At 43.4% G+C, this 14898-nt stretch overlaps 1 protein-coding gene and 1 long non-coding RNA gene across 2 annotated transcripts; one reads left to right on the forward strand and one right to left on the reverse strand.

Annotated features, from left to right (window-relative positions):
- Positions 1-1950: 1950 nt before the first annotated feature.
- On the forward strand, positions 1951-10236 carry MARCKS (myristoylated alanine rich protein kinase C substrate). The gene is made up of 2 exons (XM_001159872.7): positions 1951-4622; positions 6460-10236. The coding sequence occupies exons 1-2, from the start codon at positions 4521-4523 to the stop codon at positions 7354-7356; spliced, it is 999 nt and encodes a 332-aa protein (XP_001159872.1). The 5' UTR covers positions 1951-4520; the 3' UTR covers positions 7357-10236.
- LOC134810353 (uncharacterized) lies at positions 4172-6361 on the reverse strand. The gene is made up of 2 exons (XR_010158146.1): positions 5191-6361; positions 4172-4728 (listed from the first exon to the last, which is right to left on the reverse strand). It is a non-coding gene; the product is annotated as an uncharacterized LOC134810353 (long non-coding RNA).
- Positions 10237-14898: the final 4662 nt, after the last annotated feature.

Below are 14898 nucleotides of genomic sequence, written 5' to 3' on the forward strand. Positions count from 1 at the left end.
TGTTAGGCTAAAAGCATCTGAGTGAGCCATCTGCATTATTAATTACCTCACCTCTTCAAATCTGCTCAAAGTTTGTCTTCTCAATGAGGCCTTTCCCGGCCTATATGGAATTACATCTCAACTCTCACCTGAACTCCCATCTCCCTTATTTTGCTTTAGTTTCCCCCACCACTCCACCCCTCCCACAACACTTACAGACTTCTAACATTTCATATAATTTGCTGACTTACATTTTTTTAACTTGTGCTTTTCTCCCCACCCAAGAATGTATGCTTTATAAAGATTTCTTGTCTGTTTTGTTCACTGACATATCCCAAATGCCTACTACATGATAGGAGTTCAATAAATGCTTGCCGAATGAACTGAGGGGCTATGTCTGTTTTCCTCCCCACCACACTGCAAGCTAATCAATTTCTGTGGAATTAAATTTCAAGTAGCATAAAATCTAAGATGAAGGATGGAGCAGAACACTGCCTGCACAGTGGGATTGCATATGTTGTGAATGCATGAATGCTTCCAGGTGAAAAAGGCGTATTTAATTTGGAATCTACAAAGTGGCTGTCATCTTTTGTATTGTTTTTTAAGCACACAGTTAATCTTGTTTTTCTTTCTTTCTTCACATATTAAGAAGTTTTAAGAAATAATAATACAAATGTAAGCTGCATGAGAGGAAAGACCATGTCCATATTTGTCCCTGGTGTAAGCTGATGTCTAAAGCCTTTTTCCTCGCACTTAGGAGGACCTTAATAAATACTTTAAGAATGAATGACTGACCTACTGAGTGAATCTGTGCCATCAAGGGAAGATGGCAGCACTGGCAGTGGTGGAAAAAGCCAGGACTCAGAATCATCAAGGGGGCTGAGCTCTATTCGTGGCTCTACCATCTGAGAAATCTGGCAACGCTCTGGTGCCTATTTCTTCATCGTTGAGAGGGGGAAGCCAGGTGCTCCAGTTCAACTTCACTAGATGATCTTCTAAATTGGAAGCCCCTGAGGTCAGAGACTGAGTTTATATTGTTCAATGATATGAAAACAAGATCTAGATTATTGTGTTTGGCACACTGGGCCCTCAAGATTTTGTGGAATGGTCTCTAAAATTCTTTCCAACGCTAACATTTTGCAGAAAAATAACAGGTCTCTTAAATAAATTGCTTTTTTTCTAAAAAGAAACCTATACACAGATTATTATTATCTTGCAAATATGTTAGGGCAGGGTGAAAGGGGAGTACAAATAAAAAATAAATGACCGTTTCTTCCTGCTGATTTGGTTACAGACACCGGTTTTACATTTTCACTATGAACTCTTGGGTTCTTTAGTCATACTTATATAAACACTTTTGGCGCTTTATTTGAAACCTTTAACTCTGCGTGTGAGCACACCAAACTCCTGAGGAGCCACACTTGCACTGAACTGCTTCCCTACTAGTTCCACGTTCTTGGCCTTCCTTCCCTGTCATTATGCAGGTTTTCAAGAAGAACCACAACCGTTTCCCATTTCCCAGCCCGTTCTTCCTCACCCATCCTCCGCCGGGACCCCCTTCCCTATAAGCTGAAGAAATCCCTTGCTTGGACGACGCTAGTCGCTGGGGGAGGTTGGGGAAAGGGTGGCCCAGCCCTCAGAGGCCGCCGGCAGCGCCCCCAAGGAGCCTCCGCCTGCCACTTGCTGGGGACTGTCGGCTTTCCAGCTACCGTAGAATGCGCTTGCGTATCAAAAAGAAATCATCTTTCTACTGTAAACTAGAGACCGAGACCGCTCGTGGGGAGGGAATCTATGTGTTTACACTTTTTTTTTTTTTTTTTTTTTTTTTTTGCCCCGGAGCTGCTGCGGGAATTGATTGGCTCCCTTGCGCCCCTGACGCTGGGACTGTCCCCCCGCCCCGCCCCGCCCGCACCCCGCCCGCACCCCGCCCCCTCGCGCGGCCATCTGCTTCGCAGTCTGTCTCCCAGTCTCTCACTCGGCCCCTCTCCCCTCCACCACTCCCAGCCCCCGTCTCCCCCACCGTCACCCCCCAGCGCCGGCTCCGCCTCTTCCCCCTCCCCGGCCCAGTGCTCCGAATCTTCCCCGGCCGTTGCCAGGGAGACCAGCCGATACCAGGCAAATAGGCGTACCAGAAAGAAAAGGGGGGAAAGCTACACTGCAGCCTGGTAACAAAGGAGCAATAAAAGCAGCCCCCAAATGGAGGGCTAAGGACGCGTCTGGGAGAAAATCTGAAAGCGAGCTAGCAGTCACCCCAATTTAAAATAGGAGGGGGATGCGGAGGAAGGGGCATGATTCACGTTGGGGATGGGGGGAAATCAAGAGCCTTAAATGGGCTTTTGGGAATCGCCTGGATGGTGGTGTCGGATCAGCCCAGTTGGCTTTTCAAGTTGGAACTGCTAATACAAGGGATTTGCGTCCATCCTGGCGGCTGGGGTCGTGGGCCAGGCCAGCGGGCTCTCTGAAGGGTAATAACACGTTTGCTGGCAAGATGCATTTCTACGGAAACGTCTTTACATCAGCTCTGGGGAATATGACCATGGTCGAATAATGCATCTGAAGGAACTGGACAGTGAGAAGACGAAGCTTCACGTAACAATGTTCAGCTTGGTGATTTTTAAAGCAACGCTTGAACAAAGAGTTACTGGCTTGAACCAACCGTCTTTTTCACTCAGAGTGTGACCTATTTCCCTACAATGAGCAGAAAATAAAACTGTTTGAGAATTCAGAGCCAGCACCAGGAGAAATGAACCATTCCCTCGACTGCTTCTCACCTTCATAAGCGAAAGATTATTCCTTGCAAGATCACCAAATGTAAACGAGAAAAGGTGGTCTGATTTTGCCACGAGTGAAAACTTTGGGAAGAAAATGCTTATTAAGCTGTTTCCTTCGTTCCCCTCACCCCCCATACTTTAAGTCAGTGCCTTGTCTCTCACACACAAAAAGCGTCTGGTACTTCGGTGGCAAGGAGCGCAGTGACAGATGGAGGTATCCTGTGTACCATTATAGAAGCTTTTCCTCTAACCCAAGTTAGACTTGGAGAGCTCAGGGATCTTGCTATCTCTCAACATACAGAACATTTCTCCTTAGAACTGCAATCCGGTTTAGAATGTCATCGTTGCTGCTGCCTCCCTTCCTTTCAGGAGCACATTCGCCTGCGTGCGCACTCACACACACGTTCAAAAAGAGTCCATTCGATTCTGGCAGTAGGCTGAAAACGATCCATATTGACGCGAATAACAACCCAACTGTAAATATGGATTCGTCTACTCGAGGCTGTGTCTCATTTCACCATAGAGGAAAATTATGTCATTTAAAACAGTGATAAAACGCGAAGAGTTTCGATCTTCTGTAAATGGCTCTCACTTTGAATTGTGGGAAAAAAAAAATCACTAATTGGGAATAGCCAGAGAAGGGGGAATTTGTTGAGCGCCCAAGGCCAATCTCAAAATATTTTATTTCATGCCAATGTGGGAGAGGGAAGGGAGTGTGGCTTCGCTGTTTGCCGCTTTTGCATTTTCCACATCTGGCCTACAGACCTAATTCTAACTTGCGATCTCGCTTGATGAAATTCGATCTTCGTGGTTTAAATACTTTTCAATTTGGGACGATTTAACCATTGCAGCAGTTGAAAAAACAAACCCTGAGCATTATCTGTAAAACCAATATGGAAAAAGAAAGAAAGAAAACATGCTGCAAACACACAAATCGCAACCATTGTCTTTAACACTCGCATACACACACATACACATAAACACACGGAAAGATGGGGGAGGGGAGCGAGTGGAGAGAGAGACACACGGATATAGACCGACGAGAGTCAATGCGAGTCAAGTTAACGCTTTCTCCGCCCCGATGCACAAGTACCCCCCTCCCGCGTTAATTAATTCCAAACAAAGCAAGCCAATCAAGAAATGCATTATTATTTTCAAGCAGAGAGAGACGAGTGCCATGTATTTTTTAATTGATTTATTTATTTGGAGGACATTAATTCTCGGTCTGAGGCTGATTTTCAAACCGTTTGCAAAGCGCGGCTCCATTGTTCGCCAGGCGCGCAGACCCCGCCCCCTGCTTTGTGTGCGGCGCGCGGATTGGCCGACGCGCGCGGGGGCCGCGTCAGCGCCCGCGAGCCCATTCATCTGTGCACTTGGGCGTTGGACCCCGCATCTTATTAGCAACCAGGGAGATTTCTCCATTTTCCTCTTGTCTACAGTGCGGCTACAAATCTGGGATTTTTTTATTACTTCTTTTTTTTTCGAACTACACTTGGGCTCCTTTTTTTGTGCTCGACTTTTCCACCCTTTTTCCCTCCCTCCTGTGCTGCTGCTTTTTGATCTCTTCGACTAAAATTTTTTTATCCGGAGTGTATTTAATCGGTTCTGTTCTGTCCTCTCCACCACCCCCACCCCCCTCCCTCCGGTGTGTGTGCCGCTGCCGCTGTTGCCGCCGCCGCCGCTGCTGCTGCTCGCCCAGTCGTTACACCAACCCGAGGCTCTTTGTTTCCCCTCTTGGATCTGTTGAGTTTCTTTGTTGAAGAAGCCAGCATGGGTGCCCAGTTCTCCAAGACCGCAGCGAAGGGAGAAGCCGCCGCGGAGAGGCCTGGGGAGGCGGCTGTGGCCTCGTCGCCTTCCAAAGCGAACGGACAGGTAAATTCTACCTGTGGTTGTGGTCATTTATTTGGTGTCTTTCTCTCCTTCCCTCCTGGTGGCTCCCAAGGCTCATTCGTGGAGAGGAGTGTGGCTGGATTCTAGTCTGAAAGTTGAATGGAAATGGATAGCCTAAATTGTGGGTTTTTCATAGCCGGGGTCTCCCCCCACACCAAAGGAGTGGTTCCTTAGAATCCTGGAGAATTCTTGAGTAGACGGGAGGAAAGGAGTGATAAATCGTCTAAAATGGCGTGGTTTGGAGATTGGCAGAACGTGACTAGCTAGGTGCCCTCCTCCCCCGCCCCCAGCCAGGTTGCATTTGTGTTCGGGGGCACAATGGTGTTTGGGTGGCTCTCGGGTTTGTTGTCGAAGCTGGATTGTCTTCGAGATTTCTGAACTGGTGGTGTGATTGTGTGTGGCGGGGGGGGGGAGTCGGGAAAGGGGGGCGCAATGGGGATGGTGGTGGAGAAAGGCGAGGAGGGAAGGGCTGTCTTATTGTATGCCGCGGCGGCGTGCCCTGGGTTCTTGGAAAGGTGGCTGGCTGGGGCCAGACAGAGGGCTTCGGTACCTTTTGATGAGGCTTTCCCACTGTCCTAAATCTTTATTCGTAGCTGTCTGTGGAATTACACATCCATTTGATTTTTAAATGGTATCTGTGGGGTGGGAACACTCGGTGGGTCCTTTAAGAACCTTTCCAGATGGTCAAAAAGAGGCGGTTCGTGCCTTTCGGTCGGGATTGTTCTTGTGCGTGGCGCCTCGACCACCCGCGGGGGGCCGCCCGGCGCTGCCCGGACCCAGGCAGATAGCCACGATTGGGTGGACCCGAGAGGTCGGCCATGGGTGGCTGCTTCGCAAACACTGGGCACCCACCACGCCTCTTTTCCTAGAGAAGAGATCGTGTCGCTTCGCCTGCTCTAACCTACTGGGGAAAGCGAGGTCTGCCAAGAGGCTTTAAACCCGTTAAAAATGCAAAATGAGCCGCCGAGGCGCGCCCAGGCTTCGCAGAATCGCAGGGGAAGGTGGGCGTGGAAGCAGAGGCGAGACCTCAGAAATAATGGGTTTCCCCCTGCCTTGTTGGTTTCAGCCCGACCGGCAGGCCAGGAAACCACCTGAGCTTTGTTTGCGGACTGTTGGGCTGCGCGATCCGGGCTCGGGGGCGCCTCGGCCTGCGGGCAGGGCCCGGCTGGGCAGGGCGGGGTGGCCCGGCGACTCCGCCCCTCCTCTCCTGCCTGCGCCCAACGCGGCGCGGTGGAGGCACAGCGCCCCCTGCCGGTGCCAAAGGCCTGGGTGGGCGCAGGAGCTCGGAGGGCCCCGCGCGGGCGCTCCTGGCTCGAGTGCTGTGATCCCCCTGGGAATTCCTGGTATTTTGAAGAGGCCTTTATGTATTTAGGGCGAAAGAGGGATGTGAAACGTAGGCGCGAACCACCAGCTCTGGCTCTGTGCCTTCTTCCAAAGGGCGTTTGCTGTGTCAACTAGTCCCTGGCACCTTTTTTCCCCCAAGCCCCCGATAAAGCGAGGGCTGGCATGGTTAGCCTTTGCTTGCTACCTTTCGGACTTCGTCTTTAGGGCACTTGCTGAATGGCTGGGAGGCCATTGCCGTACTTGGGTGCTACAGTTGTGTTTTGGGGGGGTCTCCAGGCAGCGGTGCCCATTTCCTCGTTCGTGGGGCTCTCTTCTGGGCATCCAACCGCGCCTCCCTCCCCGCAACGGCGGGGGTGGGGTCTCGATGGCCACAGGGGTCTTAGGGGGAAGCGGGGCACTCCCGGTCCAGGGCTGGGGGCGGGAATGGCGGCGCCCCGGCCGCTTCAGTGACGCTCCCGCTTTCTCTGCCCCTTAGGAGAATGGCCACGTGAAGGTAAACGGCGACGCTTCGCCCGCGGCCGCCGAGTCGGGCGCCAAGGAGGAGCTGCAGGCCAACGGCAGCGCCCCGGCCGCCGACAAGGAGGAGCCCGCGGCCGCCGGGAGCGGGGCGGCGTCGCCCTCCGCGGCCGAGAAAGATGAGCCGGCCGCCGCCGCCGCCCCCGAGGCCGGGGCCAGCCCGGTAGAGAAGGAGGCCCCCGCGGAAAGCGAGGCTGCCGAGCCCGGCTCGCCCACGGCCGCGGAGGGAGAGGCCGCGTCGGCCGCCTCCTCGACGTCTTCGCCCAAGGCCGAGGACGGGGCCACGCCCTCGCCCAGCAACGAGACCCCGAAAAAAAAAAAGAAGCGCTTTTCCTTCAAGAAGTCTTTCAAGCTGAGCGGCTTCTCCTTCAAGAAGAACAAGAAGGAGGCTGGAGAAGGCGGTGAGGCTGAGGCGCCCGCTGCCGAAGGCGGCAAGGACGAGGCCGCCGGGGGCGCAGCTGCGGCCGCCGCCGAGGCGGGCGCGGCCTCCGGGGAGCAGGCAGCGGCGCCGGGCGAGGAGGCGGCAGCGGGCGAGGAGGGGGCGGCGGGTGGCGACCCGCAGGAGGCCAAGCCCCAGGAGGCCGCTGTCGCGCCAGAGAAGCCGCCCGCCAGCGACGAGACCAAGGCCGCCGAGGAGCCCAGCAAGGTGGAGGAGAAAAAGGCCGAGGAGGCCGGGGCCAGCGCCGCCGCCTGCGAGGCCCCCTCCGCCGCCGGGTCCGGCGCGCCCCCGGAGCAGGAGGCAGCCCCCGCGGAGGAGCCCGCGGCCGCCGCAGCCTCGTCAGCCTGCGCAGCCCCTTCACAGGAGGCCCAGCCCGAGTGCAGTCCAGAAGCCCCCCCAGCGGAGGCGGCAGAGTAAAAGAGCAAGCTTTTGTGAGATAATCGAAGAACTTTTCTCCCCCGTTTGTTTGTTGGAGTGGTGCCAGGTACTGGTTTTGGAGAACTTGTCTACAACCAGGGATTGATTTTAAAGATGTCTTTTTTTATTTTACTTTTTTTTAAGCACCAAATTTTTTTTTTCTCCCCTCCCCACAGATCCCATCTCAAATCATTCTGTTAACCACCATTCCAACCGGTCGAGGAGAGCTTAAACACCTTCTTCCTCTGCCTTGTTTCTCTTTTATTTTTTATTTTTTCGCATCAGTATTAATGTTTTTGCATACTTTGCATCTTTATTCAAAAATGTAAACTTTCTTTGTCAATCTATGGACATGCCCATATATGAAGGAGATGGGTGGGTCAAAAAGGGATATCAAATGAAGTGATAGGGGTCACAATGGGGAAATTGAAGTGGTGCATAACATTGCCAAAATAGTGTGCCACTAGAAATGGTGTAAAGGCTGTCTTTTTTTTTTTTTAAAGAAAAGTTATTACCATGTATTTTGTGAGGCAGGTTTACAACACTACAAGTCTTGACTAAGAAGGAAAGAGGAAAAAAGAAAAAACACCAATACCCAGATTAAAAAAAAAAAAAAGATCATAGTCTTAGGAGTTCATTTAAACCATAGGAACTTTTCACTTATCTCATGTTAGCTGTACCAGTCAGTGATTAAGTAGAACTACAAGTTGTATAGGCTTTATTGTTTATTGCTGGTTTATGACCTTAATAAAGTGTAATTATGTATTACCAGCAGGGTGTTTTTAACTGTGACTATTGTATAAAAACAAATCTTGATATCCAGAAGCACATGAAGTTTGCAACTTTCCACCCTGCCCATTTTTGTAAAACTGCAGTCATCTTGGACCTTTTAAAACACAAATTTTAAACTCAACCAAGCTGTGATAAGTGGAATGGTTACTGTTTATACTGTGGTATGTTTTTGATTACAGCAGATAATGCTTTCTTTTCCAGTCGTCTTTGAGAATAAAGGAAAAAAAATCTTCAGATGCAATGGTTTTGTGTAGCATCTTGTCTATCATGTTTTGTAAATACTGGAGAAGCTTTGACCAATTTGACTTAGAGATGGAATGTAACTTTGCTTACAAAAATTGCTATTAAACTCCTGCTTAAGGTGTTCTAATTTTCTGTGAGCACACTAAAAGCGAAAAATAAATGTGAATAAAATGTACAAATTTGTTGTGTTTTTTATGTTCTAATAATTCTGAGACTTCTAGGTCTTAGGTTAATTTTTAGGAAGATCTTGCATGCCATCAGGAGTAAATTTTATTGTGGTTCTTAATCTGAAGTTTTCAAGCTCTGAAATTCATAATCCGCAGTGTCAGATTACGTAGAGGAAGATCTTACAACATTCCATGTCAAATCTGTTACCATTTATTGGCATTTAGTTTTCATTTAAGAATTGAACATAATTATTTTTATTGTAGCTATATAGCATGTCAGATTAAATCATTTACAACAAAAGGGGTATGAACCTAAGACTATTTAAATGTCTTATGAGAAAATTTCATAAAGCCATTCTCTTGTCATTCAGGTCCAGAAACAAATTTTAAATTGAGTGAGAGTCTATAGAATCCATACTGCAGATGGGTCATGAAATGTGACCAAATGTGTTTAAAAATTGTTGGTGTATTACCTGCTATTGTAATTGCTTAGTGCTTGGCTAATTTCCAAATTATTGCATAATATGTTCTACCTTAAGAAAACAGGTTTATGTAACAAAGTAATGGTGTTGAATGGATGATGTCAGTTCATGGGCCTTTAGCATAGTTTTAAGCATCCTTTTTTTTTTTTTTTTTTTTGAAAGTGTGTTAGCATCTTGTTACTCAAAGGATAAGATAGACAATAATACTTCACTGAATATTAATAATCTTTACTAGTTTACCTCCTCTGCTCTTTGCCACCCGATAACTGGATATCTTTTTCTTCAAAGGACCCTAAACTGATTGAAATTTAAGATATGTATCAAAAACCATTATTTCATTTAATGCACATCTGTTTTGCTGTTTTTGAGCAGTGTGCAGTTTAGGGTTCATGATAAATCATTGAACCACATGTGTAACAACTGAATGCCAAATCTTAAACTCATTAGAAAAATAACAAATTAGCTTTTGACACGCATTCTTAATTGGAATAATGGATCAAAAATAGTGGTTCATGACCTTACCAAACACCCTTGCTACTAATAAAATCAAATAACACTTAGAAGGGTGTGTATTTTTAGTTAGGGTTTCTTGATCTTGGAGGATGTTTGAAAGTTAAAAATTGAATTTGGTAACCAAAGGACTGATTTATGGGTCTTTCCTATCTTAACCAACGTTTTCTTAGTTACCTAGATGGCCAAGTACAGTGCCTGGTATGTAGTAGGACTCAGTAAAAAAGTGGATTTTTAAAAATAACTCCCAAAGTGAATAGTCAAAAATCCTGTGTAGCAAACTGTTATATATTGCTAAGTTTGTTCTTTTAACAGCTGGAATTTATTAAGATGCATTATTTTGATTTTATTCACTGCCTAAAACACTTTGGGTGGTATTGATGGAGTTGGTGGATTTTCCTCCAAGTGATTAAATGAAATTTGACGTATCTTTTCATCCAAAGTTTTGTACATCATGTTTTCTAACGGAAAAAAATGTTAATATGGCTTTTTTGTATTACTAAAAATAGCTTTGAGATTAAGGAAAAATAAATAACTCTTGTACAGTTCAGTATTGTCTATTAAATCTGTATTGGCAGTATGTATAATGGCATTTGCTGTGGTTACAAAATACTTCCTCTGGGTTATAATAATCATTTGATCCAATTCCTATTGCTTGTAAAATAAAGTTTTACCAGTTGATATAATCAAGCCTGCTAAAATAGGATTTTTTTTTACAAATTTTATTTTAAAATGCAAATATTTTTAGAGAAAATTTTTAAATCTTAAGTGTTAAAGGTAAGCATTCAGTTTAAGAGATTTAAATGATATGCTTGGCATTATATTTAACAAATAAAATTATATCCATTGAAGGTGAGTTGTATGCCCCCAAGCCAATTAAAAATTTTAACGATAGAATTTGATAATATATTTGAGAAACAATGCAATTTTTTTATCATATGAATATAAACAATATATCTTTTCAATTAAAGTTAAGGATTTGGGGTAAGGTACTTTTCACAGCCATATATATATATATATATATATATATATATATGTATATTTATTTACTTATAGGCAGGTGTCTTACTATGTTGCCCAGGCTGGTCTTGAACTCTGGGCTCAAACGATCCTCCTGCCTCGGCCTCCCAAAGTTCTAGGATTACAGGCATGAGCCACCACACATCCCTGGACATGCAGTCATATTTTTTAGATAGATCCTTGACTAGCAGTTGGTAGGGGAGTATAGTTTAATGTAGCCTCAGTCAAGTTTGAAAATTTTTAAAAGTAAGAGATCTATTAGATTTTAACTTCCCTTTAATCATTCACTGCATATTGAGCATTTTTTTCCCCTCTCCACATCCTATGAAAGTAGAGTGTGCCACACAGGAATTTTAAAATGCTTTTAATCTGTAAATGTTCCAGTCCCCCCTGTTGGGGATTCAAGTTCCAGCACTCTTTTTAAATTATACTCAAGAATGCTATTCTGAAAATGGAAAATAAATACTTTTAAAAGGTTAGGTGTCAATTTCAACAACTTTAGGATTTCCTATACGTTTTCAATATTTTAAAAGTATTCAATAGATATACTTGGGTGTAGTTGACTAAAACTGATGAGATTATCTTTTTTTCTATTTTACCTTTAGTAACATGCCAATCACTAATGAATTATAAAAAGCAATCTTTTCAGTGTTACTTGTTTACATATGTTCTTCATTTAAGTTGTAGGTAGGTGAAACAGATCAATTTTTTGTCTGGAATTTATTCAACCCAAAAGGTTCTCTGAAATTCCTCTTTCAGAGACATATGGAAATCACTCCTTATTTATAGTTATGGCTCATATTTAAGAAAAAATGATAATACATAGTTTGATCTCTTGCCTAATACTTTGAGTGATAATGACTTACTGTAAGCCATACCTTTTCTCAAAAGATGAGGATTTGGCATCATTTAGAAAAACTGTCTTCTGGATAATAGGCATTTCTTGTTAAATTCTAAAAATACTTTGAATCTTAAAAGTATCAACTAAATTAATGAATAAACCTTTCAAGACCACTGTAAGGGAAGCCCCATATTTAGATATATAAGTTGTATTTCATTCTTAAGAAAGAAAATTCTTTATAGATTGGTGTTGAAAATGTAAATGAAACATTTTTTTTTTTAATTTTTGCTTATGAGACTTGAAATTTGAATGTTCAAAAATAAACTGTGTAACTCTTTATAGAAATCTGGGGTAATTATGGTCTCAAACTCCACATTACAAAGTTAACAACCATCCAGTATCAAAATATGAGCTTTTTTTTTTTTTTGAGACAGGGTCTCACTCTTGCCCAGGCTAGAGTGCAGTTCACTACAACCTCCTGGGTTCAAGCAATTCTTGTGCCTCAGCCTCCCAAATAGCTGGGATTACAGGCATGCACCACCATTCCCAGCTAATTTTTGTGTTCTTCGTAGAGACGGGGTTTTGCCATGTTGGCCAGGCTGGTCTCGAACTTCCAGCCTAAGCAATCCGCCTACCTCTGCCTCCCAAAATTCTGGGATTAGAGGCGTGAGCCACCGCGCCAAGACAAAATAGCATTCATTATAAGCATTTTGTTTCAGGTCCTTGATAGAGGCTAAATGAAGTTAAATACACAGCTAAGTGGCATAGTATGCCCTTGGAAATACAAGAAGGGAAAAAAAGTAAACCTTTTATAGTAATCAATTTAAATCTAAAGAATTTCATTTACAGACTGTAATGTTGAGAAAGCTAAATTAATGTTTGCATTGATTCTTTATAATGCTTACTAATGTGCAGTGTTGAAGTGCATTCAAGGAACAAGATATTCAGCAATCCACTTCTATAGTATTTTGCTTTCTCTGTAATAGGGTACTCTCCCTCTCCCCTTTTTCCTCCATCTCAATCCTCCAAACGGGTAATCCAATTACCCCAAAATGCTGCAAAAGTACTGCTTGAGGAAATGTTTGGAAGGATACTTCAACTATAAAAATAATTATTCTGAGATTCTATGTTGACTTAATAAGGATAATTTTACAGGAGACAATCAAAATTAAGGATGTGAAAAAGAGATCTAATTACAAGGAGTCTTGATAAAAACTTGACTCTCCAAAAATCTTTTTTTTCCTATTTCAGTGCCTTAAAATTATTTTTAAAACAGACATTTTCGTTATTTGATTTCTTGGCAATTCTTAAAGATTACTTTGATGATTATGGAAACTATCATTCAGGGATATAGATGATAAGCCAAAATGCAAAGTTTTTAATCCTGTAGGTTTTGAGCCACTGTTGTGCTGCCAAATAAGTATACTCATTTGATAAGCATTTAAATCTACCTAATTAAACCTGTATGGATTAATTGTACTAAAATGAAAATCTGGGTAAGATACAACTGAGCCTGCCAAGAAATACAAGCAGTGGATGTTAATCATATTTTATGTTCCTGAAACAGTAAAAAATTACTGATGCTGAAATACTCCTAACTACAATTCCTCCTCTCAGCATCAACTTTTAAGCAAAAAGCATTTATCTTTGTCACAAAATTTAGCAGCTGCAAATATGTAAGTATTGCAAAAATTTCTAGAAATCTGTATAAGCCCAGTTCTAGTGTTTTGGTAAAATTGGGGCATAAGACTTTTTCTAGTGTTGTTTATAAATGAAATATGAGAGTATCTTTTTTACATTATTTATTTATTTATTTTTGAAATAGTCTCACTCTATCGCCCAGGCCGGAGTGCAGTGGTGCAATCATGGCTCACTGCTGCCTCGACCTCTGAGACTCAAGTGATCCTCCCACCTCAGCCTCCAAAGTAGCTGCGATTACAGGTGTGTACCACCATACCCAGCCAATTTTTTTTATTTTTTTGTAGAGATGGGGTCTTGAACTCCTGGACTCAAGTGATCCTCCCACACTGGCCTCCCAAAGTGTTGAGATTACAGGTGTAAGCCACTGCGGCAGCCTGAGAATATCTAGTACCACTGGTAAAGGAAAAATGAGAGTATCTTTGTCAATTGCTATTATTATAGCTTCTCTTTTTCCTTGGAAATGGTAAAAGGCAACAGAACTATCCATCACTTAGGATTTCAATAAATATAACAAATTTCAGTGGCATTTTTTCAGTTAGCATTACATGTTGTCTGCCTGAGAAGTAGGCACATGTTCTTCAGGTTTGAGATGTGAATTAAGGACTGCATATAGCGCTAGAATTCTGCACCTAGGTTATTAAATGTGTGGTGCAAAAAGGAAAGGGATTATTGGGGAGAGTTATAAATTGGAAGTCAAAGAAAGTCTTTGAAGCGAATCTTAGGTCAAATGACAGGTACCTGTATTTTTGAAAAGTGCCATCCAATAGAAATATAAAGTGAGCACATAATTTTAAAGTTATTTACTAGCCATATTTTTTTAAGGAAGAAGGAACAGCTGAAATTAACTTTAATAATCTAATTTAGTATATCCAAACTATCATTTCAACATGTAGTCAATACAAAAACTAGTAACGAGATATCTTTCTTTTTTTCTTGCTAAGTCTTTGAAATCCAGTGTAATGTATACTTACAACACATCTCAGTTTGGATCAGCCACATTTCAAGTGTTTACTAGTTCATGTGTGACTACCATATTGGAGAAAATAGAACTATAGAATTAGTCTGAAAGTGAAGGAGTGGTTAGGATTGTTGGGCTGTGGACTTTGCAAAGTATAGCATGGTGATTAATGCCAGGAGCTTACAAAGTTTAGCTTTTGAGCCAATATTGAAGGTAACCATTTTAAGCAGTTTATACGGCATTGATATCACAAATAAACAAAGCAAGATTCTGAATGGACTTGTTATGAACTGAATTATGTCCCCGCAAATTCCCACTAATGCCTTAACCCCCAGTACCTCAGAATGTGACTGTATTTGGAAAGAGAACTTTAAAGGTGATTAAGTTAAAATCAGGCCATTAGAGTGGGCCATGATCTAATCTGATTGGTGTCCTTATAATAAGAATAAGAAATTTGGGCATGAACCCATGGCCAAGATTGCCTTGTCTGTACTTCCACTCAGTCCCCAACCCCAACACCAGACTCTTGGATAATTTGGAAGCAAATTTCAGATTATAAATCTTTTCTTCTGTAACTATTTTAGGAAGTATTTTTAGAAGATAAAGACTCAACAAAACCCACAATAACATTAGCACACCTGCAAAAATGAAAACTTTCTTGTCATCATTAAACATCCAGCCAACACACAAATTTCTCCAATAATCTTATTATTTTTTCACACTTTGTTGATTAAAATCTGAATCCAAATAACATTCTGTGATAGTTAATTTTATGTGTCAACTTGACTGGGTTAAGGGATAGCCAGATAGCTGGTAAAACATTTCTGG

This window comes from Pan troglodytes, chromosome 5 (assembly GCF_028858775.2).
Source record: "Pan troglodytes isolate AG18354 chromosome 5, NHGRI_mPanTro3-v2.0_pri, whole genome shotgun sequence".
In the NCBI taxonomy this organism is placed as follows: Eukaryota; Metazoa; Chordata; class Mammalia; order Primates; family Hominidae; genus Pan; species Pan troglodytes.

Excerpts from the sequence above, each read along its gene's own strand:
- MARCKS (XM_001159872.7), top strand. The coding sequence starts at position 4,521 with ATGGGTGCCCAGTTCTCCAAGACCGCAGCGAAGGGAGAAGCCGCCGCG. Across the intron at positions 4,623-6,459 it reads CTTCCAAAGCGAACGGACAG|GAGAATGGCCACGTGAAGGT; the intron begins GTAAATTCTACC and ends TCTGCCCCTTAG.